The 27,038-nt window shown below is 40.7% G+C and overlaps 1 protein-coding gene across 2 annotated transcripts in view; it reads right to left on the reverse strand.

The window, feature by feature from the left end:
* The window catches only part of CDC14B (cell division cycle 14B), a 41,500-nt gene that overhangs the window by 8,263 nt on the left and 6,199 nt on the right, over positions 1–27,038 (reverse strand). Inside the window, exons 2-7 of one of the 2 annotated variants that reach the window (XM_054178735.1) lie at positions 24,387–24,480; positions 23,432–23,507; positions 21,577–21,669; positions 19,413–19,475; positions 8,746–8,822; positions 750–816 (exon numbers count right to left, since the gene is read on the reverse strand). In XM_054178735.1, the coding sequence (XP_054034710.1) occupies positions 750–816; positions 8,746–8,822; positions 19,413–19,475; positions 21,577–21,669; positions 23,432–23,507; positions 24,387–24,480 (470 nt within the window). The remainder of the gene's footprint in view (positions 1–749; positions 817–8,745; positions 8,823–19,412; positions 19,476–21,576; positions 21,670–23,431; positions 23,508–24,386; positions 24,481–27,038) is intronic. The other variant, XM_054178736.1, reaches the window with a different exon arrangement.

The following is a 27,038-nucleotide window of genomic DNA, read 5'->3' on the forward strand; positions in this document are numbered from 1 at the left end:
ATTAAACTTATTTCTGTTTTCATCAAATCACTACAAAACTCCGTATTACAGGAGCATTCAGCCTTTTTGTTACTGCTAGGTACACATGGTTGTTTTTTTTAATGGCAAAGATTATCTGTTGAAGTTGTGAGTATATTCTAAATCATGCATTCAAGGACTGCAATTTTTTTTGGTGTGAATGCTATTCACTTTCATTACAATGCCAACATCTGAACTGATTTTAAGTTATTCTGCAATGCCACTTTAACACTGTATTAACGTGAAACACTAGATCATCATAATTGCTAACTAAAAAACCACCTGCCTCTTAACATTTGTTCTACTTGTATTACAAAGGCAAAACAAATATGAAGCTATTAGCATGTGATGCAAATGACTGAAAAGTATCCCTAGCCAGTCCAAAACAACTCTCAAAGGCTGTATTTGGTCCAAAATGTAACACCAGGGGGCATGTAATAAATCTGTCATGCAACTCTTGGGGATTAGAGGTGTGGGAAGATAACAAATAAACCTTGTAATTCTCTCTATAAAATTGCTCTAGTTGATTATACAAGTTATTGATCAACTTCTATGGAATCTGTATCTATATGTTGTTTTACAATGCACAAAACATAAGAAGCTAGTCAACAATCAACTACAATCTACTACTGCACAGCTCTAATTGGATCCTATCTTCCCAAGATTCCCTTTTTTATGCTGGTCAGTATTTAGCTGATCTTTTGCAACACGAAATACATTGTTTTACTAACCTTGTTTATTGCATGAAAGCAGTCGAGCAATGTCAGATGAAAGCTGCAAGTACCAAACGAAGCATCCCTGTAAGATACGATGATGAAAATGGTAAAATTAATATCATTTTAATCCAAGTAAAAGCAACTGAAGACATTCCTCTAAACAACTTTTAAGAAAGGCTTCAGGATTATTGTGAAATAATTATGTCAAATGATTTCCCCACCTTGCATCTTACAGTTACAAAACACACTAAGTTAACAGATGATCCAAGAGCCAGGTTACTCCAGTTACAGTTCTGTTACAGCTGACATATTTGGATTCTGACATGAACACCGAAACTCACACGTTTCAGCGTTCGTGTCAAGAAAAGAACAAACAGCATAAACTCCCTGTGGGAAAAATCTTATGTCTAAATTAGTATCACAATCTAGCACACACTCCTGGAACAATTTAATGCGAAGTACACTTTCAAGAAAGTTGAATTCTAATATACTGCAAATTCTGTTCTTCAAACTCCATTTTAAAAGATGATGTGCACATGCATTCTATGCATACATGAACAGCATCCATCTTCTTACTAAATCTGTCAAGATATTTTTGTAGATATATTAAAAGACTTTCCATAAGATGCATAAATTAATTTATCCTTAAAGATTAGGAGAAACTGGTTTTCAGTAAAACCTCTTCTTTCAACTGCAATTAAAAAAATTCTGTGGATCCAAGCATGGCATGTTCTTAATAGGTGTTCATTGTTACACTCTGTAAGCATTGCTGAGTAAGCATTCTACAGGAATACTATGGTCAAAAAATTAATTTAAACTGAATCTACATGAAAGCAAATTGTGTCTTGGCAGAACACCTTCTTTTGAGGCCAGGGTGCCTTCATCAGAGGAGAATCATTAATGTTTCAAAAGAGTAAATACATCATGTTCAAATTTCAACTGAGAGGAGGAAGAACTCCAGAAGAATCTCTACAATTTGTTTTTATCTTTTTCCTCCCTAATGAATCAGTATGAAAGGTGAGCAAAAAATCCCACCAAACCTCTGCAGGAGAAGAAAATAACAGAACCTCATTCAGGTAAAAGACAGGTAACCTAGCAGGAATACAAAGCCATTGCCTGAGGATCCAAAGATGAAGTTAGGAAAGTTAAAACCCAGAAGAAACTGATTCTGGCCAGGGATGTCAAAGAAAACATGAAGACCTTTTATAAGTACATACAAGGCAAAAGGAAGAGTAGGGAAGATGTGGGCCCACTGCTCAATGAAACATGGTACCTCATTACATGGAAATGGCTGAGGTACTGAATGCCACCTTTCCTTCAGTCTTCACTAGCACTACCAGCCTTCAGGAATCTCAGGTCACAGAAACCAAGAATAAAGGCTGGAATAGGAAATATGTACTCTTGGTGGAAGAAGGTAAGGCCAGGGAGCAGTTCTGCAAACAGAAAATACCTAGCTCCATGAGCCCTGACAGGATTCACCAGTGAATGCTGAGGGAGCTGGCTGAGGTCATTGCACAGCCACTCTCTGTACTCTCTGATCAATCATGGCAGCTGGAAGAAATGCACAAAGTCTGGAGGCATGCAAACACCATTCTCAACTTCAAGAAGGGAAAGAAGGAGTCCTTAGGGAACTAAAAGTGAGTCAGAGTTATTTCAATCCCCAGAAAGGTGCTGAAGCAGCTAATTTTGGAAACAATTTCCAGGCATATAAAAGACAAGAAAATAATAAGAAACAGCATAGATTCACCAAGACAAAGCCATGCTTGACCAATGTAATAAATTTCTACAATGCAATGACTGGCATGCTAGATGAGGGGAGAGCAGTAGATAGTGTCTACCTAAAATTTAGTAAGGTCTTTGACACTGTCTCTGTAAGATCCTCACAGATAAGCCAGTAATGTGGGGCATGGTCAAGCAGACAGGTGGACTGAAAACTGGCTGAATGGCCAGGGCCAAAAGGTGGCAGTCAGTGGCACAAAGTGTAGTTGAAGGCCAGGAAATGCATAAAGTGTAATTGGAGGCCAGGAACTAGAGGTGTACTCCAATGACACTGAGGAAGGGATCGAGTTTCCTCATCAAGTCTACTGACGACACAAAACTGGGAGGAGTCGGGTATATGCCACAGGGTCATGCTGCCATCCAGAGGAACCTTGACAGGTTGAAGAAACTGGCTGAGAAAAGCCTTGTTAAGTTCAACAAGAAGCGTAAATTCCTGTTGAGGAGGAACAACTCCAGGTACCAGTACAAGACAGAGGCTGCCCAGATGGAAAACAGCTTTGCAGAAAAGGACCTAGAGGACCTGGTGGACACCAAGTTGAACATGAGTTAGCAATGTGCCCTGTGAAAAATCCTAATGGTATCCTAGGCTAGGCAGTTTTGTCAGAAGGTTGAGGGCAGTGATCCTTTTCTTCTCCTCAGCACTAATGAGAGCACACTTGGAGCACTGTACTCAATTCTGGGCTGCTCACTGCAAAAGGGATATAGACATACTGGAAATAGCTCATCAAAGGGTAAAAAAGATGATTCAAGAGATTGGAGCATCTTCTACAGAATGAAAGTCTGAGAGAGCCAGGACTGTTCAGTATGGAAAAGACTCAGGGAGAACCTGATGCATTTGTATAAATACCTGAAGCGAGGGTGCAAAGAAAACAGAGCCAGGCTCTTTCAGTGATGTCCAGTGACAGGACCAGAGACAGCGGGTACAAACTGAACACAGCAGCTTCCCTCTGAACATCAGGAACCACTTTTTCACTCCAAGTATGATGGGCCACTGGAAGAGATTGCCCTGACAGGCTATATAATCTCCATCCTTGGAGACTTTCAAAAGCCATCTGGACACGGTCCTAGGCAACTAATTCTAGGAAGCCAAGATATCATATGCAGGGAGGCTGGTCCAGAGGACCTCCAGAAATGTGATTCTGTCGTTCTATAAGTGAAAACAGAAATTTTTTGCATCTTGCTAAAAAGTTTTTGTGTTGTGCTGGGTTGAGGCAGCCCCCTGGCTCTGCTGACCACTGCAGAACCCATGATAATGATCACAAGTAGCAACTACCTGATTGACATTTCATTATTCTGTGACAAGGTACTGATTTTTGCAGAGACAAAGAAGATCTGAATGGAACAGAGTTTAGACTAACATGTCAGTTGATCATTAGTGTAATCCAAACTCCTCTATTTGCACTGGGTTTCATTGTACTAGTAAATCCAAGAAGGAAGTATGGTTTGCCGACAACTTCAGCACACAGTATTCTTTAACCCAGAGGCTGGACATGTGTTGAGCAGTCAGCTCTTAGTAAGTCTTATTATATAACATGTATTTGCATTTCTGGTTAATATCTAAGCACTACTTCCTCCAAGCTCAAGAGCAGTGCATCCCCATGAATAAGAAATCAAGCAAAGAAGGCAAGAGACCTGCATAGATAAGAAAGGAGCTTTAGGAAAAACTCAACTGGAAGGAATACAGGAACACATGGGAGGAATACAGGAATGTTGCCAGAGTAAGCAAGGATTCAATGCAAAAAGCTAAGGGTCTTCTTGGAATTCAAACTGGCAAAGGATGCAAAAAATAACAAGAAAGGCTTCTTCAAGTACCTCAGTAGAAAAAGGAACAACAGGCAAAGTGTAGCCTGCTGCTGAATGAGGTGGGTGACCTGGTGACAGAGGATACGGAGAACGTGGAGTTACTGAATGTCTTCTTTGCTTCAGTCTTTACTGCTAAGACTGGTTCTCAGGAATCCATCCCCTGGTGGTAACAGAGACAGAACAGTCTGGAGGAAGGAGGACTCTCCTTTAGTCAAGAAGGACTGGGTTAAAGATCATCTGGACAAGCTGGACATTCACAAAACCAATGGCTCTGATGTGATACACCCAGGAATGCTGAAGAAGCTGGCTAACGTTATTCAAAAACCACTCTCCATGATGTTTGAAAGGTCATGGAGAACCGGGGAGGTGCCAGAGGATAGGAGGAAAACTACTGTCACTCCAATCTTCAAAACAGGCAAAAAGGAGGACCCAGGAAACTAAAGGCCACTCATCCTTATCTCCATCCCTGGAAAGGTGATTGAATAGTTCATTCTGTAGGTCACCTCCATGCACATGGAGGAAAAAGAAGACCATTTGGACTAGTCAGCATGGATTTGTGAAGGAAAAAACATGTTTGACCACTCTGATAGCCTCCTATGATGGTGAATGTTGTCCACCTCAACCTCAGGAAGGCTTCTAACTCTCTCTCTCCTCACATCCTCATAGGTAAGCTTGGGAAATGTGCGCTAGGTGAGTGGTCAGGGAGGTGGATTGAGAACTGGCTGAATGACAGAGCACAGAGGGTTGTGATCAGTGATGCAGAGTCTAGTTGGAGACTTGTAACTAGTGATGTTCCCACGGGGTCTGTGCTGGGTCCAATCTTGTTCAACGTCTTCATCAATGACCTGGATGTGCCCTTGTGGCCAAGGAGGCCAATGGTATTCTAGGATGCCTTAAGAAAAGTATGGCCAGCAGGTTGAGGAAGGTTCTGCTCACCCTCTATTCTGCCCTGGGAGTCTGAGCTCCCCAGTTCAAGAGCAACAGGGAACTACTGAAGAGAGTCCAATGGAAGCTCATGAAGATGACTAGAGGACAGGAGCTTCTCTCTTAGGAGGAGAGGCTGAATGACTGTGTGCTCTTTAGTCTGGAAAAGGGAAGACTGAGAGGGGATCATATAAATGTACATAAATATCTAAAAAGTGGAGGTCATGAAGATGGGGCTGGGCTGTTTTCAGTGGTGGCCAGTTATAGGACAAGAGGCAACAGGTACAAACTAGAAGACAGGAGATTTCACTTAAGGAAAACCTTCTTTCCTTTGAGGATGACAAAGCACTGGAATAGGCTGCTCAGCAAGGTTAGAGCGTCTCCTCCTCTGGAGACTTTCAAAACCTGCCTGGATGAATTCCTGTGCAACCTGGTCTACATGACCCTGCTTTAGCAGGGGGGTTAGACTCGATGATCTCTGAAGGTCCCTTCCAAGCCTCACCATTCTGTGGTTCTGTGACTCTTCTAGTAGTGTTGTTGAAGTGATGATCTGGGAATTTGAGCAGGGCACATAACCTAAATTTAAAGCCACTATCTCCATCACCCACACACATCTTTATGCATCTTAATACTTAGAAACCTTACAGTCTCTGTAAGGAGGAGTTTTGCTCTTCTGGGAATATAAAAACAGAAACTGAAAGTGAGAAATGGGATGGCAGACTTATGCAAATAAAGAGAGGTGCTACTACACCATGATACTGTAGTGGTGGCAGAGGGAAAGTAACAGAAATCCAAATCATCAGAAGCCACTGTCAAGAGCTACAAAATACAAACAAGCAAGAAGTGAATTAATTGCCCATAACAATATATTGGGACAATAAATGTGCCTCCTAAAATGTATTTTGGCCATTCTCTTCCATGTATAGTGGCAGCCAAAGAATTTATTTTAGTTCAACTTTTTAGAAATCCTACTTTGGAAGAAACTAAGAAGCTGGTCCTCTGCACTATGGATCAGCTTTATTTGCTAAATTAAGCAACACAGGATATCCCACAAAGAGAAGTCTGTGGTGCAAACCAGCTAGGATTAGATTCCTTCACATTTATGTAGCCATTACTCAATGGGTTTTACACATTTCCTCATTGGTAAAAAGAAATACTTTAAAGATACACTAAAAGGAGGTGAGATAGTATTCTTTATGCACAAATCAGTATTTGTGGGTTACTGCATACATTTATCAAGTGGGGAAAATGGAGTTCTAAAAGTATGACAAACCATTCGTGGTGAATGACAGATATTCTCCTATGTTAAACTATGAAGTGGAAGCAATGCAGATGAAAAAGCTCAATGAGAGGGCACACCTAGCAGTGTAGCTCCTTTACCCTCCATAAGCACACTTCAGTGCCAGCTAACATCCATATCCAGCAGTCTGCACTTCAAGTTCAGACTAGGTGTGCCACATTTTTTTCCAACCTGAATGATTCTATGATTCTATGTTTTCTAGCACTGTGTTCAGTTTTGGGGCCCCTTCTACAAAAGGGACATCAAGTTTATGGATCAGATCCAGCAAAGGCCAACAAAATTGGTGAATGGTCTGGAGAAATAGGTATTATGAGGAGTGGCTGAGGAAACTGGGGTTCTTTAGTCTGGAGAAAAGGAGGCTGATGAGAGACCTTAATAGAATAGAATAGAATAGAATAGAATAGAATAGAATAGAATAGAATAGAATAGAATAGAATAGAACAGAATAGACCAGGTTGGAAGAAACCTTCAAGATCATTGTGTCCAACCCATCAACCAATCCAACCCACCTAAGCAACTAAACCATGGCACCAAGCACCCCATCAAGTCTCCTCCTGAAGATCTCCCATGATGGTGACTCCACCACCTCCCCGGGTAGCACATTCCAATGGGCAATCACCTCTCTGTATAGAACTTCTTCCTGACATCCAGCCTATACCTCCCCTGGCACAGCCTGAGACTGTGTCCTCTTGTCCTGGTGCTGGCTGCCTGGGAGAAGAGACCAACCTCTGCCTGTCTACAACCTCCCTTCAGGTAGCTGTAGAGAGCAATAAGGTCTCCCCTGAGCCTCCTCCTCTCCAGACTAAGCAAACCCAGCTCCCTCAACCTCTCCTCATAGGGCTTGTGTTCCAAACCCCTCACCGACTTTGTTGCCTTTCTCTGGACACGTTCCAGCAAGTCAACATCCTTCCTAAACTGAGGAGCCCACAACTGGACACAGTACTCGAGGTGTGGCCTAACCAGTGCAGTGGACAGGGGCAGAATGACCTCCCTGCTCCTGCTGGCCACACTGTTCCTGATGCAGGCCAGGATGCCACTGGCCCTCTTGGCTGCCTGGGCACACTGCAGGCTCATGTTCAGCCTACCATTTACCAGTACCCCTAGGTCCCTCTCTGCCTGGCTGCTCTCCAGCCACTCTGACCCCAGCCTGTAGCTTTGCATGGGGTTGTTGTGGCCAATGTGCAGAACCCGGCACTTGGATGTGTTAAATCTCATGCCATTGCACTCTGCCCATCTGTCCAGCCTGTCGAGGTCCCTCTGCAGAGCCTCTCTACCCTCCAGCAGATCAACTCCTGCCCCCAGCTTAGTGCCAACCGCATATTTACTGATGATTGACTCAATGACCTGATCCAGATCATCTACAACTACCTTGAAGGAGGTTGTAGCAAGGTAGGGGTAAGTCTCATCTCCCTAGTAACAGAAAAGGACTCGGGGGTTCTAATGGACAAGCGGCTGAATGTAAGCCAGCAGTGTGCCCAAGCAGCCAACAAAGGCAATGGCGTCCTGGCTTGTGTTAGTAATACTGTGTCCAGCAGGAGTAGGGAGGTGGTCGTCCCCATGTACACAGCACTGATGAGGCCACACCTCAAGTACTGTGTTTTGGGCACCTCAATACATGAGAGATGCCAAAGTGCTGGAGCAAGTGCAGAGGAGGGCAATGAAGCTGGTGAAGGGCCTGAAAAATAAATCTTGTAAAGAGACACTGAAGAAGCTGGAGCTGTTTAGTCTGAGGAAGAGGAGGCTAATGGGAGACCTCATTGCTCTCTACAACTACCCGAAAGGACATTGTAGAGAGGTAGGTTCTGGTCTCTTCTCACAGGTATATAGCAACAGAACAAGAGGGAATGGCCTCAAATGGCAACAGGATAGGTTTACAATGGACAGTAGGAAAATTCTTTTCACAGAAAGAGTGGTCAGACATTGGAAGAGGCTCCCCAGGGAGGTGGTTGAGTCACCATCCCTGGATGTGTTTAAAGGTTGTTTAGATGTGGGGCTTGGGGATATGGTTTAGGGGTGTACTTTGTAGAGTAGGGTAATGGTTGGACTTGATGATGTCAGGGGTCTTTTCCAACCTGAATGATTCTATGGTTCTATGAAACTTCAGCAAAAAAACCTCAACAACCCACAATCCGGCTAGTCCTGATAAATGCTACGTTATTCTTCAAAATACCGAGGTACAGAAAGTTCTAACATCTTATTATTTACCTGAAAGGAAGATATGAAACACTTCCAGCCACTAAAAGCCTGTATACATCTTCTGGAGATTCCCTCAGGTATATAATCTATTTTTGTGGAAAAAGACAGAAAATAAAAATAATTATTTTAAGATAGATACTAATAATCTCAAGTTGCTTGTTTACTTCAGAAGGCAGAACTGATTATCCCAGAGCTCAAAGGTGCTTGGAAAGAGTGGCATCAAGAACATGCAAGTGTGCAGCAATGGCAATAACATAAATAATGTAAAATATGGGTCATCATAGAGGAATACATATTTTTGAAGAAAACTTATAGATTTTTGCAGAGTTGTTCAGCTATAGGCTACAGTAAAAAATCTTCCCCGTGTGTGGACTCTTTGGTGCTTTTACTGCAACTCTGTTGGACCAGTTTGTAGATTTTAATTATTATTTTTTTCTAATTAAGCTTTAAGATGTAAATCAAAACACAGAAACCTACAGAGATATCAGCAAAGCTATGAATCACCTGGTCTACAAAACACTGTGTACACTCAGCAGACAAGATTAAAACAGTAATTCATGCATGTTTTGATTCTCCTACAGCAGTACATTTGCATTACTCCAAATCCTGTACTTCCTCCTTTGCACTGGCAAAAGAGTACAAAGTAACTATATCCAGATGCCATCAAGGAAAAAAAAAAATCTGTAGTTTTCAGAAGCAAAATCCTAAGAACAGAATTAAGCAACACACTTGAAGCACTACATATCAAACTTTCCACTGATAAAAACACTGCAAGAAGAATCACAAAGCACGAGCTCACAACAAATATACATATAGTCTTCCACCATGACATGACTGATCCCTCTTGAATAGCCTCTAACACTAAGGTCTCCTGAAAGAACACTGCAGTACTCCTCTTTTACCCAAATCGTGTCTTCCAATACCATCAAACACCAACCCCAGCTCAGGCAAGAAATAAAACTGTTAATAACAAATGGTTATTAACAGGTCAACATTCTGTAATTTCAAGTTAATACTTTTTCTTTAAAACTGCATTTAACACACCACAGCTTTGTGGGTTGTGGGTTTTTTTGTCTGGGTTTGTTGGGATTTTTTGGTGGTGGTTTTGTTTGTTGTTTGGTTTTGTTTTTTCTTTATTTTCCCCATTAACATCCACTAAAATTATTCAGATCTCTTATATTAATTACATTTTTCCTCAGAGCTTTTTTGAAGGTAAGAATCTTAACGAGTACTAATTAAACATCCTCCAAAAATCTAAGGTGGCATTTTTAGTTTCTTTAGCTTTTGACTTTTTTTTTTTTTAATTTTCTTTGATGCTCTTGCAAAGCCAGTTTGAACAAATGGCTTAACATACCTTCAACATCCTCCCTCCACACACCCACACACATTCTTGTGAGGTTAGAATGAGAGATAGAACAGATACTGCTAAAAAAAAAAAATCCCCAAACAAATCTAGTTTGAAACATATCCCAAACAGAGAGATAAAACATACAGAGCAACAGGTGACTCCTTTTATTTTCCCTCTGATTTGATTACTGTGTTAAGTATTTCCTGAGCACTCTTCCTGTGCAAATAGAGCAAACAAACAAAAAAGTCTGCCTCGTTTATGCAGTTTACTTAAGGTACCAAAGCTGCATGTTCTTCTGTATTTGCATTTGCAAGTACACACCCAGAATAGAAAAGACACTTTAGAAGGCCTCCAAGAAGTTATTGAATAGCTGCTCCTCACGTGCCAGGATTCACTTTCTATTCTGCAGGCATATTCATTGCCTGAACTGAATATAAAGGTTATGTTCCAAGAAATTTCAATTTCTATGCTTTGATACTGTCATACTTTGCATCTTGCAGCACAGTGAACACATACTGCCAGCAACCATACAATCTGGTACTGCTTGCTCACCAGAAAAGAACCCTGACCCAGAAAAAATTACAAAACAGAGACATGAAACAGCGTTAGCGAACAGAAGGTAATGAAACAGCAAAACCAGTTTGTAGCCAGAAATTTGAGTCACCTGAAAAAAATAATTCAGGATTCAGTGTTGTATGCCTGTCTAGTATACAGAGAATACTACTTGTACAACAAGCAAATAGAAATGTAACTAATACTAGTTAATCCTGTGAGCATATGTAGCTCAGAAAGGCCACAGATTTCTCTCCTATCTCAGCTGAGCTTTTACCAGCTTCTTAAAGAAAACAACCTTCAATGCAGAAGCATTTGTTTGCAAGAAGCAATTTTTCATAACATTGTATTGCACCAAAATAAGTCTAAATAACATCACAGTGTGCTGAAATGTTAGCTCTTAAGCACAGATCCAATTTCTGAAATTACATTACCAGAGATGTTGTTAGAAACAACATTTTAACATGTATGCATGTGTATGGATTTTCCTTTGCACAGTTGTATCAATACTTGCAAAAGTCAACCTAATTTTGACACAAAATCCATTTTTCAGTGTGACAAGCTGCTAAGCAAAAATATGAATTATCTAGAATATATTCACTGAAGAAAGCTCTTCAAGTTGGATTTCTCAGAATTTTCTGAAACAGAGAGCCTGCTACATTCCAGCTATGACAATACTACACATACAAGATAAAACTTGTGAACACTTTCAGAAACAGCAGTTGATGAAATGATCAGATGGTGCTCTCAGAGAAAAGTGAGAACAAATTTTACGTTAGTATGAAGATACCTGGGCAGGTGCAATGGTGTGGAGTGCTCCAAAAGGGGAGAATGGCACTCAGTCTCCACACCAAATGGGAAAGGCCATAGAAATTTATTTAGTTCACAAGGAAAGTATCCTGGCAGTAACACAACACAAGAAGCTATGATGGTAAAAATGGAGATGGGATCAGTTTCTGTCACAACTTAAACCCCGAGAGAGCATCCAGCTGGAAATGCTGGATGCAAGCAAGGCTGGATGGAGGCTGAATATGGGCGAGCCTGGGTTCAGGTTGTGGGTGCACCACATTCCAGATATGGAAATACGTAAGACTCAAGGAGTGAGAGAAGGAGCAGAAAGGCTAGGTAGGCAACAGATAAGGAAGCATGGACCACATCTGCATTTGAAAGTAGTGTGGACCACGAGAAATACGTATGTAGACTGAAAGACAGAACTAAAGATCTGACATATAGAATAGAGTGAACCAAGCTGGAAAAGACCTCCGAGATCATCAAGTCCAACTTATCACCCAACACCATCTAATCAACTAGACCATGGCACCAGGTGCCTCATCCACTCTCTTCCTAAACACCTCCAGTGATAATGACTCCACCAACTCCCTGGGCAGCCCATTCCAACAGCCAATCACTCTTTCTGTGAAGAACTTTCTCCTCACCTCGAGTCTAAACCTCCCCTGGCACAGCCTGAGACTGTGTCTTCTTGTTCTGTTGGTGGTTGCCTGGGAGAAGAGACCAATCCCCACCTGGCTAAAACTTCCTTTCAGGTAGTTGTAGACAGCAAGAAGGTCTCCCCTGAGCCTCCTCTTCTCCAGGCTAAGCAATCCCAGCTCCCTCAGCCTCTCCTCATAGGGCTTGTGCTCCAAACCCCTCACCAGCTTTGTTGCCCTTCTCTGGACACATTCCAGCAGGTCAACATCTTTCCTAAAGATGTCCCAGAACTGGACACAGGACTCAAGGTATGGCCTAACCAGTGCTGAGTACAGAGGAACAATGACCTCCCTGCTCCTGCTGGCCACACTATTCCTGATGCAGGCCAGATGCCATTGGCCTTCTTGGCCACCTGGGCACACTAATGCCTAATGTTAAGCCAGCTGTCAATCAGTACCCCCAGGTCACTTTCTGCCTGTCTGCTCTCCAGTCATTCTGACCCCAGACTGTAGCACTGCATGGAGCTGTTGTGGCCAATGTGTAGAACCCAGCACTTGGATGTGTTAAATCTCATGCCCTTGGTCTCTGCCCATCTGTCCAGCCTGCCAAGGTCCCTCTGCAGAGCTCTCCTACCCTCTAACAGATCAATACCTGCTCCCAGCTTGGTGTCACCTGCAAACTTAAGATGACTGACTCAAAATGAGGCATAAAGGTATTAAGTACCTCTGCCTATTCCTCATCTTTTGTTTCTATGTTCCCCTCCGTGTGTGGGGAGTGGAGATTGTCCTTGCCCCTCCTCTTGCTATTAATATATTTATAGAAGGAGTTTTTGTTGTCTTTCACAGCAGAGGCCAGTCTAAGCTCTAAATGGGCTTTTGCCTCTCTAATTTTTTTCCTGCATGACCTAGCAACATCCTTAAATATTCCATGGGTTGCCTCACCTTTCTTCCAAAGATGATACACCCTCTTTTTTCCCCTTATTTCATTCAGAAGTTCATTGCCCATCCAGGCTGGCCGTCTGCCCCGGCGGCTCATCTTCCGGCACATTGGGACAGCCTGTTCCTGAATCTTCAAGCGTTCTTCCTTGGAGTAGGTCCAGCTCTCCAGGACCCCTTTGTTCTCAAGGGTTGTTTCCCAAGGAACCTTCTGAGTTAGTTCCTTGAGTAACCTGAAGTTACTCCGGAAGTCCAGAGTGGAGGTTTTCTTGCTGCCCCTCTTAGCTTGACTGCATATTGAAAACTCAATTATCTCATGGTCACTGGACCCCAGACAGCCTCCAACCACCACACCTCCCACCAGCCCTTCTGTATTGGTAAAAAGAAGGTCAAGCAAAGCCTTACCCCTGGCAGGCTCACAAAGCAGCTGGGATAAGAAGCTGTCCTCCATACACTCTTAAGAACCTTCTAGATGCCTCCTCTCTGCTGTGTTGAGATCCCAGCAGATATCAGGTAGGTTAAAGTCACCCATAAGAAGAAGGTCTGGTGATCTTGAGACAGCCTCTATCTGCCTATAGAATAATTCATAAACTTCTTTATCCTGGTTGGGTGGTCTCTAATAGACTCCAACCAGGATGTCAGCCTTGTTGGTCACCCTCTAATTTTCACCCACAGGCACTCAACCTGATCATCCTTGATCTCTAGTTCCATGGCATCTAGAGCCTCCCTGATGTACAGGGTCAACCCTCCACCCCTTCTGCCTTGTCTGTCTCTCCTGAAGAGCCTGTAGCCGTCAGTTACAATGCTCCAGTGATGTGAGTCATCCCACCACGTCTCTGTGATGGCAACTACATCATAACTTTCCCACTCTAACAAGGCTTCCAGCTCCCCTTGTTTGTTACCCATGCTGCATGCATTAGTGTACCTGCACTTCAGCTGGGCTGCTGGTTTCACCCCTGACTCCAGCTTACCACCCCCAGACTCCTGTCTGGGGGAACTGGTTTCAGCCCCTTCCCTCTTCGAATCTAGTTTAAAGCCCTGTCAATGAGACCTGCCAACTCCTTTCCTAGAATCTTCTTCCCTTTGGGGGATAGGCCATTCTCATGCACTACGATCTTTCTCCTCCTCTGGAACAAATGTACTCCATCTGTTGCTAGCTGACCTGGTACCATAGAAAGTTCCCCAAGATCAAAAAATCCCAAATTCTTTTGGTACCACCAGCCTCTGAGCCGCTTGTTAACTACACCTGCTGTCCTGTTCCTTTCAGTATTCCTTCCTGCAACTAAGGGTATTGATGAAAAAATTATCTGTGCCCCTGACCCCTCAACCAGTTCTATGCACTATACAGTTGTAGCAGCTTTTAACCTCAACATCTAGTTCCAATCTGATCCTCTGGAATGAATAACCATTATCTGTTGGGATTTCTCCTAGACTACTCCATGAAGCAAACCAAAGTGCAGCGAGCAGAATTTAAAGAAAGATTCACTTCCAAACCATTTCCGACACAAACTGTATATAACATATATATATGTAACTATGTATATAACTATATAAAAGACTGTCTCTGACTAGAAGGCCACTAAAGCCTTAAAGAATTTCACTGGAATTATGTGAATCAGCAAAGGACTAAAGAAAGCTAGTATATGAGAGAGAAAGCAAAAGTGATCAGATAGTCCTGCAGTAGACAGAAGATTTGCAGGAAAAACAGATTTAAAGGCATTAAGCCGAACTGAGATTTCACAAACAAAAGAAATGGAAATGTTGGTCTGATGGAACAGCAAAACAAAGACACATTTTTTTAATTCATTAAGTACGTACTGAGAGAAGGAGAGGAAATGGGAAAAGACATAATCTCCAGAAATCAAAATATATGACAGCTGAAAATAGTTTGTCCAGATACTGATTTTATGTTATGCTTCGACTGTGCTTTCTAAGATAACAGAAACCTGCACAAATAAAGTTGTTTTCTAAAACTAATTCCAAAAAAAGCAACCAACAAGGAGTACTATTAAAAAGATGACAAATACTGAAATAAATGGCAGACAATGACATCAGCAGTTGTTTAGCAGAAGCAGGCATTTTCTGGGATAGTGCTTGTCCACTCTTGTGTGCATAAATGGAAAAAAGGACTTTATACTGATTTCCCAAGGGGCTCCTTTTCCTGCAGGTTAGGCAAATTATTTAAAAAAAAAAAAAAAAGGGCAGCAAAGCAACTCTTACAAAATCTGGCAGACTTGCAGTAATTACCCGCAAGTACAGTTGCGTCTGTTGCAGCATTTTCCCACAATCATATTGAAGTGCAGTTGGATGTATATGCTTATCTACGAGCACACAGACACAGAAACACACACACACAGAAAGAACTCTCAAAAATCCCTCAGAAATATCTTAATTAAGTACATTTCCGGAAAAAATGTTACTGCAAGGAACTGACATCTTTCAAGCCCAAATAACACACTGTTTCATTACGCTGTGTAACCACCTGTGAGACAACAATCTAGAAATTTGCTTTCTTTATGCACACAAAAAAACCCAGCCTACTGAACTGAAAAATACAGCCAGAAAAATTTGTGATTAGCAGTTGAACTATCGGCATTGCTCTAATCATCCTTTTCATTTAGGACATCGGTTTCTAATTGAGGGACTGCAGGCAGATCTGTGAATGGCCAAGAACCATCCAAGTGTTGAGTACAGGGAAAGGTGCACTCAAGCACTGCCAACATTGCTCTGTAGTCAAACAGATGTTGTAATGTTCACTGAACAAAACAGAAGGGCTTGCAGGACTAGGCAACCCTCTCATTCTGAGCATTTAAAATCAACCATAGCATGAGACTTCTTTTAGCAAGCCACCATACTGCCTGATTCAAATTAGTGTTTTCAAACCAGCCCTATTTATTAAACAATGGTTTCTCAGATTAGCACTAAAGTCATGAAAACAGTATTCACAATAGGATGAAAAGTATTCCTGGCAGAAAAGGAAAAGCATCTTTGGTTAAAAAAAGGCATCTCAATTTTCAATACATGAGAATGGCAAGTATAGCAGTAATGTAAGACGAAACATTATTTATAATAATCATCTATGACATAACTTGTTGCTTTTTCAGGAAAACTACATAGGACATTTAAACATGCTGTACTGCTAGAAACTGTATCAACTCAAGTCTGTATATGCCACCTTAAATTCAAATCTGTGATGTGCGTAGTGTCATCAATTTTGTTCACCTGCCCACCCTAACTGCAACTCTATCTACTTGAAGTTGTTAGCTAAATCACACATTTTAGCAATCACACTGACTTAAAAGAAGATGAGACTATTTTAAACTGTTTATAAGCAAATTTCAGGTGATGCAACTACGTTCCACTGCCATTCACCCAAAATAGCCTGAACTACTGTAATAATCACAACCCAATCATTCTGAAATATACAAATACCTACTCAAACACAAGATCACACCATGGCTAATTTTAGTATTTAAAGTGTTCAATATTTTAGTTAACTAAAAGCTCCACTGGATATACTGGTCAGTTAATACACTGAATTTCTTAGAAACATTCCTTGGAAGAAAAGGTTAATGCAGCAAAATTAAAATAGAATTGTATTAGAATAAAAAGCTTCCTGTATGGATTCATGGTGTACTGAAGACATGCACGTGTAGCCAGTGTCCCTTCATTAGTAGAATCACAGTGGATTAGCGTGGATTATTAAGTGGATAAAAGTTACAAAGAGAAAATAATTGCCTGTCTCTGGCAACTCTCTTTGTTCGTCATAAACAAAAGCAAGAAGTCTTCAAATATCTTTTAAGCAGCAGAGAAGGGGTATAGAAAACCTTATTAGCTGTAAACTGACCAGGCTGGGCACAGCAATACTTCAGGACAGCTATGAAAGCAAACTAGCACTACAGTGATGGACCTCCAAAGAGCAACCCTTCTTGTCCCAGAGACAAGAAGTCTGGTAAGAAAGTCATGAGGAAACCTAGTACAAACGGCAGAAAAAGCTGCTGTCATGAAGACTAATCCTCATTTCCAAAATACAATTTAGAGAAGGTAGCTTCTAAAGGATACAAACACAGAGAAGGCCAGAAAGACTCCAGGCAACTTTTACTTGAATGAAAGGCTAATACTTCATTTATCTTGTCTCAGCTACTCGTTTGTCAAGCACAAGCACCTCTCACTAAAATGTGGCTGATAGTAAATACAGTTTAAGCATCCGTAATTTGAGTGCTTGCTGCAGTTACCCATTTACCACCACTCAGTCTGGACCACTGAACAGGTTTGCTTGCTTTCCCATGGCTTATCCAGAGATAATTGTACACATGCCATGGTAGGAACAGAGCAGTTCAACATCATATAGGTAAGTAGTAATTGCTTTTGCAACCTCCATCTTCTACCCCGCATTAGGCCCACAGCTAGGAAGGATACTAACAAACTGAAAGGCAAAAAACCCCAGTAGTACTATGGATCAGAACAGATGAAGGAAACACTGCTTACCCTGAAGAAAGAAGATGAGAAAATAGACAAAGTACAGAGATGAGTCCTGGAGAAGGTGACCTGAATTACAGCAGTTCATGGGGCGGTACCCTCGGAGGGTCACCCTCCAAGTACATAATTAGTGCCAGGCCTGAGAAAAAAAACACTGTTACTAAGTTAATGCAGCCAAGGGGAGAGGGGGGGAGCTTGGGAATTAGGTGAACAGGGCACAGAGGGTACATTTCTTAACACAGAATGAGAAATGATGGAAGAAGACTTTCCTCACCCACAGCCAAATCCTGGTGAAAATCAAGAGAAGCCACTGTAGAGATCAACTCAGAAGATCACTGCTGCTTTGGTAGAGTGGTAAAGCCTGAACAGTGCAGATAGCTTCCAAGGAAAAGCAATTTTTCTTTAAAATGTGAAGAACAAAGGGGTTTCCCCCCCCCTCCCTTTTTTCCCCTCATCCCTTCCACCCAAATAAAGTATATACACTCAATCCCAACACACCAAGTTCTGGCTGCCCTTTGTATGGGTGAATGTGCCAAATTTATTCTAAAGTACACAGAATATTATTATTATTCCCATTATCCAATAAATAATCTGTAAAAGTGAAACAAAATACAGAATTTAAATAGATGAAAGATGAACAATAAAGAGATTAAGATCTAAATTGTTAAGATTTTCTCTTAAAACATCCTATTTTATCCTAAAACTATATATATAACAATGTATTTGAAAACTTTGTTCTTCACTTTTAAGGCCGTCTTATACTGAGGAGCCCTATAGCTTGAGTTAGGCTGTGCTGTCACATCAAAGTACACCTGGAAAGAAGCAGCAGATGAAGGATGGGGAAGAAAGAAGTATGTAACCTTGAGAGTTCAGAAACTATCTCCACTGAAGAGGAAAGAAAGGCAAGTTAGATGAAGGGCAGGGGGGAAACATTAAAACACATCAGCTCTGAAGAAAAGACAGGGAATAGATTGCTTGTAAACCAGAACACTTAGAGCTGCTCTTACACTTCACCCCACTTACAACTTGCACAACTGCCTTAGTCATTTAAATGAGCATATCCCCACACAAGATTATATATATACAAACACACATATATATTTAAACAAAAGATGTTGAATGATAAACCATGCTAATATATCCCAGTTCCTTTAAGGAGATGTTAAATATTATTCTGTTTAAGACAAACTGAAGGTCAATAGCTCCTTAAAATGATAGGCTTGGCAGCTATTCTCATCGTAATACCGAATGTTTATGAGAACACACAAGTTCCAGAGAAAACCAAGTTCTATAGTTCATTATAATTTTACAGTTAAAATATGACTGTGCTTAGGAAAAGAACAAAACTACATATCATATGTGCTTACCCTGTGTGTGCTATTTCTGAAGTCTCTTATTCCAAACTAGAAAGTTACAGCACCTGCATCTACAGAACACTTTGCACCTAAAACTATGCTTAAGTTATCAAAGGCCTTAAAACACATGCAAACAAGCACAAGCATCATTTTCATGTCTAACCCTGTAAAGGTTTCTTTCCTTTTCTACTTCCTTGGCCTTCCGACCTTAACGCTTCCAATCTGATGCACTGACACACAGTTCCTCAACCTAAGGTAAGCTGTTGAGATGGGAACCCACAATGAAGCTAAAAATCCCCAATCAAACAAGAACACATTCACAGAAAACAAAACACAATGGCAATCCACCACTTACACTACAAGGGATCAGGAATTAAATGATACCAAGTTCAAGCAGTGAAGAATATTGCTGACAGGACATGTTTGACTAATTAAAATTACAATTAAAATTTCTTAGAGGTTTCACCAATAGCTGTATGGATTGTTGAAGAAGTAGGTGGATGCTTAAGTCTTCAAATATATTTGAAATAAAGAAGGCCTAAATTTCCTTTCAGTTGGGAAATGCAGACATGTACTTACTGTGCATTCTGAACAGATCCTATAGAGAACAATAGAGCTCCACAGAGAACAATTCTGTTCTCCCTGCAGAAAGCAGAAATGTGGAATATACATGTTTGAACATTTCAGCCTACCTCTTCATGAAAATTCATCAGAGGGTGTTAGGGGAAGAAACAGTAATCCTTAGGGCCACAGTCTCTCTTCTGTGATCCCCCTTCACTGGAATCCCTCCCACACTACCCTGGGAAGAAACCTACTTTATAGAAGGACTCTATTTTACAGAAAAAGCAGTACCAAATCAAAGTCAGTTGCACCTGAAAGAAAATCAGCAACTAGCTAGAGCTATCTCACCATCTAGGACTTGCAATTATGCAAGATGGACATACTTTCATTCTGGTGGGGACTGATACTCACAGTGCTTCACCTTGCCATGGATCTTTAAGGGAAACTTCTGCCATATCCAAACTGAACAATGCAATAATAACCTAAGTACAAGTGTCTGAACTCTCAAAATTACAGATGGTTTTCACTAGCCTCTTCCTGACATATGCCAGCTGTCTGCAACTAGCCCTCCTACATTCCATGACAGACAGATCTGTGGTAGCATCCTTTCTGTACTCTGCAACACCCACCGCCTTCACTGTGACTCTGAAAAATGCCCAGTTCAACAGACTCCATTCTTGATTAATATGCTTTGGACTGTCACCATTCACACATATTAATCTTGCAGCTTTACTCAAATCTGTCAAAGCATTCCCCTTCAACTGCATGTTGCAATTGCAACGCGGCAGGACTACTAGATAACAAAAACAAGGTATGTGTTAGGTTTCTTGTACAGTTTCACGCAGCCAACCACAGTATTTTCACACCGTATTATTTTGTCATTAGGCAATTTTCCATATAGTGGATTCTGCTTTAAATGTCAGCTGCTGTCCTGCACAGTATTACTATGCATATATTAAGGAAAAGCAAAACCCACTTCCTTCAAAATAATGACTGATAACTGAAGCCAGCCCCCTCTTGCTGCCAGAGGCTCCAGTATGATCACAGCACTAGGAAAAATGTAGTTTTCCTAAAATCTGAAATTGTTCTGTCAACATAATGCCTGAACTGCAAACAAATTTAGTAACTTATCAGTTTCCATGTGGTCAAAGAATGCAAAGGCCTATAGCAACATTCCTATGCCACCTGCGTTTTAAATACTATGAGAGGCACCTTTTGAAATCTAGTTCTTAATTTGTAATGAGTACTGTAGAAAACAGACAACAGAGAAACCCTAAGAAGCAGGAAATGGACCTCTGGCATGATGCAGAAAGGCAGTAAAGACACCTCCAGCATCACAGCCAGTACTGCATAACCTTGCAGCTAATAAACAGGAATGACCTAAGGCTACATAAACTTTGATCCCTCAGATCTCCAACATCAAAACCACATAGGTTCTCACTTCATTTTATTACTCAGTAAACAAGAGACATGGTTACAATCAAGGTGTGTTACAAGTTAAAGCAGAACATGAATAAGGTACATCACGTCTTTCATTCTGAAGCATTCAGCATTCTATTCCTTGACGACATTTCTGGATACCAAACATACACAGCTGTGATGTAAAGCTGGTCCTTCTCCCCTCTGCAGTCACAAATCTAGCTCAGCAGATTTCCAGCCACCTTGTGTACTCCCAGGCTTTATGCCCACCCTAAGCCTACCACATGATCTAAATCCTCCTAGGTTAAGAGATGACCTTACACTTGAAAAGAAGCAGCTGGAGAAGAAAAGGTGTATTTAAATGCATATGCAATGGGAAACTATATACTGTGCTTTGTGCAAGATACAGCTTCTCTAGTTTAAAAATGAAAAAAGAGAGTATGTGTGGGTGGAGGACAGAAACACCATAAATAAGCAGTCATTTTTTCAAAACAAATGTATTAATGAAGATTTTTTTTCCAGTGCTGCTTTTATTTCTTTGTAGAGACTGCAGTAGAGACAAAATAAACCAGAACCATACAACTTCATTTACGTATCTGCTAGACTTCAGAAACTTAGTATGTGGTACCTTACTATAAAATGCATTAGTAAAAAGATTGTTCCAGAGAAAAGAATTGGTTTTATCTTACTATTTTAAAAATTGAATATGGGAAAAAAGAGCTTATTTAACAAGCTGATATAATACAAACATTTAAATACTTACTGTATAGGAGCCTATGAGGAATGCAGCATTTGCTTGCTTTTTCTGATCAAAGCCAGTATAATGAACTATTTTCTTCCTTATCAATGAAAATGACTGTATCAAGAAATGAATAAGATTATGAATTTGCATTTTAGATTTTTAATGTCTTCTTTTACAAAAGTAGAGGAGTTCAAGGATCTGTTCATCTGCTTTCAGCCACCTGTACTCAGAGGATAAGTATACTGTAGTCTAGTCACTGAAAAGCTCCATAAGACTCCATTGCATCCCTACCTGTATTTTTCCAGTATTTTTCTCAGTATCCAGCCTAAATAATTTTTGACACAAATTCCAGCAATCTTTATTTTTTCTCCTTAAATGCATTTAGTGTTTCTGATTGCTATGTAACACGTAGGTACTTATGAAAAGTAAATATGAAATGGTATTCTTAGAAACATCACAGGCACGTTAAAGTTGCAATAGTTTTGGAAATGGTACTTCGACTCCTTTTAATCTTAATGAAAAGCTGACTCTAGGTAAGCCAACAGGTAGTTGGTTTTAAGGATCAGAACCACTGAGAAATATATACTTAGACTAAAATATTTTGAAAGTATTTCTGTATTTTATCATAAATAACTTCTCTAAATTTCACGTCAGCTTTGCATACAGTTTCTCCAGTTATCTTTGATAAGATGATGGGTGAAATGGTATTACCAATAGAAAGGACACTAACATTTGTGGTGCCAGCAAAAATTATCCCCTTACTATCCCTTGAAACAAATTTTGATGTACTTGAAATACGTGCTTTGATCATCTGCTAAAGCTATCATAAAATGCTAGTATTTAAATGCCAATGTTTCTTGTGCAGATACTATTCAGTACACTCAAGACAAACCCCAGATCACTAGCAATCCTAACATGCCTTTCCCATATTAAACCCAAGATATTCAAAAAGATTAGGATACAGACTTCTGTGGCTTCAAAGCATCTTGTAAACCAAAATCGGAAGAATCATGTCTCCAGTAAACTGGTTCTTAGTGCCATAGGGACAAAGCATGTCTGAATTATGCCAGCTAATACCAATGACAGACATCAAAGAATAAAATAAAAATAATATAAAACCCCACATCCAAAACAAACTAACCAAGCCAAAAAACCTCAGCCAACTCTGTTAAACAGTAATGTTCTACATATCTCCCAGTTCAGTGGCAGTTTAAAGATCTAAGCAGTTTTGAAGAGGCAAATGTGATTCATATTAATGCTCACAAGCTTTTTTATCTAACAGGTTTTATACTCCAACATCTGTTAGAGGTCAACTAACTTGAAGTCACTCATATTAATTAATATTGAAACTCTCTACTTTAAAGGGACTACACTCTTTCAAGAGCACAATCCCAAAAAAGCACTTTTCAGAGAACTCAATCTTGGAGCATGGCAGTCTGCTTTGTGATGATGCCATAAACACGATGAAAAATTGAATGTTGTTTCTCACCAAAAAGATGTCAGGATCAGAAGAGAAGCTCACATAAAAATGTGTTGCACTGCACACTCAAGCTCACTCAATACTGGCAGGCTGCCAAGGACTGAATTCCAGGAGGGGAACTTTTCATTTAAAGAAGTCTGTATCCATTTAGCAACTGATCTTTAGGAGCTTAACATTAATTACTGCCACAGTGGTGCATTTTCTGGATCTTTAAACTGGTCTTCCCTCTTAATCCTTCTCCTCCCTAAATTCACCTTGATAAAATGTAGCATTTATATTCAAAACTTAGCTGGATTGTGAACCCAGCACGTGAACAAAAAACCCACCCTTTTAGTCTATTTGAGTATGTACTTTAAAAAGTCAGGAATATTGAATACAAAACCCCTTAAGTTTTACCTTTAATTTCTTATTTAGTTTGCAGCAGTATCTGTAGACCATGGCCAGATTGAGTGGTCCAAAGTCTGCATAGAAGCTGGTAGGAGAAAAGGGAAAAATTGTGTATGACCTCTGTAAACGCCTTTAAATATTTCTTTTATGTCAGCAGCACAAAGCAAACAGTAATAATATACATGTGATATATGTTCATTATTTTAAAAACAAAAATGGCTTTTTACATCCATATTGGTTTTGGTGGAGGAAATACCATCGTCATCTTTAAACACAGCCTAAAATTTTTTAGGTTTCACACACTACCACTCAAAACCAAACTAAAACACTCAAAGTTTGAAAATTTCTTGTTATTCTATCACTCCGTGACACCACTTAAGAAACTCTATTTCAAAAGCAATCCAAAAGCTTTACTTCAAAACAGGGCAATTAATATTGCTAGAGAAAATGAACATAAAAGAATAAAGATTTAGTAGTTCTTTCACATAGAAAGGCATACACTGTTCACTACAGGGGAAATAATGTATCCATTGTCAGCCCATAAAGGCTGGAATTGGTTTTGCCATTTTTTTCTCTTATTCTCAGAAGTTCAGACATTCCACTCAATACTAGAACAATCAAAAGCATCCTCTTCAGCTCACAGCACTCGGTGTGCACTTCTGAATATGTATTGTTGCATCATATTCCTGTGTCTTCTAGCAAGAATGGGTATAATGAAGACTTCTCCTTTAGAAGATTTTTTAGGAAAACCGGATGGGAAGCCAAGTAAGTGTGCCAAGTCTTATAAATCATCATGTCAGATAAATCGGAGAGGACCAAACTCATGTAATTATTTCTATAATGGGAATGGTATGTTTCCTTCAGCTACATTTAAAGGGAAAAGTCAATGAAATGTGTTCCTCACTGCTATTGTTCTATTATTTTTTTTTCTGTAAAAAACAGGAGAAAATAATTCTCAACTTACTTCTCATACACAAGTTCATCATCTATGCAGAAATAATGGGTATCTGCAGCTCCACTCTTTGGTTTTTGGCAGAGAATTGCAAAATAAAGGCGATCTGAAATGCAAGAAAATGTAAAGCTTTTGTAAACATTAGAATATTCGGCTGAAAGTCTGAGGTATTACATGTCAATATAACAACTTCAAATATTTTTAAATGAACCAAATCTTCTTTTCAGTATTACTGAAGTATATATTATTATTTCTTGGGTTTTAAGCAACAATGCACACAAAGATTCAGGCTTTTTGCTCAGCAGTGTTCTCATACTCCACTGCTCTTCAGTGTTTTTCCCCAAACAAAGTGTTCCCAGGAAAGCCAACTGTTTGAGGACTTTGCTGTACAGTGAGAACTCAGCTTGCACCCACGCATGCATTAGAGACTCATCTCTTTTTGGCAAGAGCCCCCACTTGCTGCACTCCAAATGCCAACACACACAAACACAACTAAGCCACAAATCGCTCAGCACCTCAAAGCACCTACATCAAATAACAAAACATACTCATGGCGAAACACAGTCACTTCCCATGGCTCTGTGAAACATGATCTCAACAGTAGTGGCATGCAGTTACAGCCTATATGATAACCAACATGTGAGGGGACAAGGTGGCAGCCATGGGCTGCAGGGCCACCACCATCCCTACAGCATCCTCCTGGAGAAACTGATGGCACATGGCTTGGATGGGTGTTTGCTTCACTGGGTAATATGTGGCGGGATGGCAGGATCCAGAGTGGTGGTGAACAGAATTACATCCAGTCAGCTGCTGGTCACTAGAGTGTTCCCCAGGGTTCAGTACTGGGGCCAGTCCTGTTCGACATCTTTATCAGTTACTTGGATGAGGGAATTCAGTGCACTCTCCGTAAGTTTGCACACAATATTAAATTATGTGGGAGTGGTGACCTGCTTGAAGGTAGAGAGGCTCTGCAGTGGGATCTGGACAGGCTGGATTGATGGGCTGAGGTCAATTGGATGAGATTCAAGAAGTCCAAGTTCTGGGTCCTGCACCTGGGTCACAACAAACCCATGCAATGCTACAGGCTTGACGGACAGCAGCCAGAAAGCTGTCCAGCACAAAAGACTGGTTGACAGCCAGATGAATGCAGCAGCATGGTCAGGACCATCAGCATCCTGGACTGTATGAGGAATACTGTGGCCAGCAGGATGAGGGAGGTGAGCCCCTGTACTCAGTGCTGGTGATGGTGCATCTTGAATACTGTGTTCGGTTTTGGGCCCATCACTACAGTAAGCACCTTGAGTTGCTGAAGCATGTCCAGAGAAGGGTAAGAAAGCTGGTGGTCTGGAGAGTGGGTTACATGAGAAGTGGCTGAGGAAACTGGGACTGTTTAGTCTGGAGAAGAGGAAGGTGAAGGGAGCCCTCATTGCCCTCTAAAATTACCTGAAAGCAGGCTGTAGAGTGGTGGGGGTTGGTTTCTTCTCCCTTGTAACAAGTGATAGAAAAAGTCCTCATATTGTCCTATCTAAAATCTCCCCTGGTACATAGAGTCATAGAATCATAGAATGGTCTGCGCTAGAAGGGGCCTTCTGGCCTGGACCATTCTATGATTCTGTGACTCTATGAACCAGGGGAGATTTAGGTAGGACATTAGGAAAAAAATTCCTTACTAAAAAGAGTGGTCAGACATTGGAATAGGCTGCCCAAGGAGATGGTTGAGTCACCATCTCTTGAGGTGTCCAAAAAACATGTAGACATGGGACTTTAGGGCATGGTTCCACAGCCACAGTTGTTAGGTTGAAGGTTTGATTCAGTGTCCTTTGAGGTCTTTTCCAACCAAAACAATTCTAATATTCTATGATTCACATCCCCATTTCGGCTGCCCCTTCAAAACTGGGCAGGCAGGCGGAACCTTATGCTCACCCTGGCTTCCTTTGTTAAGCTGAGGTAAAAAACACCAGCAGTATTCACATAGATATAAATTATTTTTATGGCCAGAGAACTGTAGTCACAGTGAACTTTAAACACTGGCTGCTCTGCTGCTGTAAATTGCTGTGCTTGTAGTAATTGGTCAATAAAAATTGAGGCCTTGCAACACCAGAGCAATACTTCCCTTTCTCCTGCTGAAAAAAATATGATTATGAAATACATGGATTAAAATTCAAACCTCTAAGAATATATCCTTATTTTTTGCAAACTAGCTGCCTGGAACAGAACAATGTATTACTTAAATATCAAATTCAAAGGACAACTTCTGATAAACTGTATCACATTTTCCAGCACAGGGTGGGGGCGGGGAACAAATCACATTATGCTTCAAAACAAAATCCTCCATGACTAGCACTCAGATATCATTATTTGCACCTTGAAAATACGTGGTAAAGTATGCTACAAAAAGAGTCTCCATGTCTGTATTTCAACTCTCATGCTCAATGGTTACCTATGTACAGCAGTACCTCAGGGGCTGGAAGCCAACACCACCACCAAAATCTCTGTATTTGCTACATGAACATTTCAGTAAAACAGCAAGCCTAATGTGAACAGTTGGCCTAAATGTTTACAGGTCAAGTGCAACCGACTCCTGAACCAGCCAGGCACTTACTTCCTCACTCTCTCAAGAGAAGCAAGGGATCAGACATGCTTATTTAACTTCTAACAATCCTA

Source organism: Dryobates pubescens, chromosome Z (genome assembly GCF_014839835.1).
Source record: "Dryobates pubescens isolate bDryPub1 chromosome Z, bDryPub1.pri, whole genome shotgun sequence".
Classification (NCBI taxonomy): Eukaryota; Metazoa; Chordata; class Aves; order Piciformes; family Picidae; genus Dryobates; species Dryobates pubescens.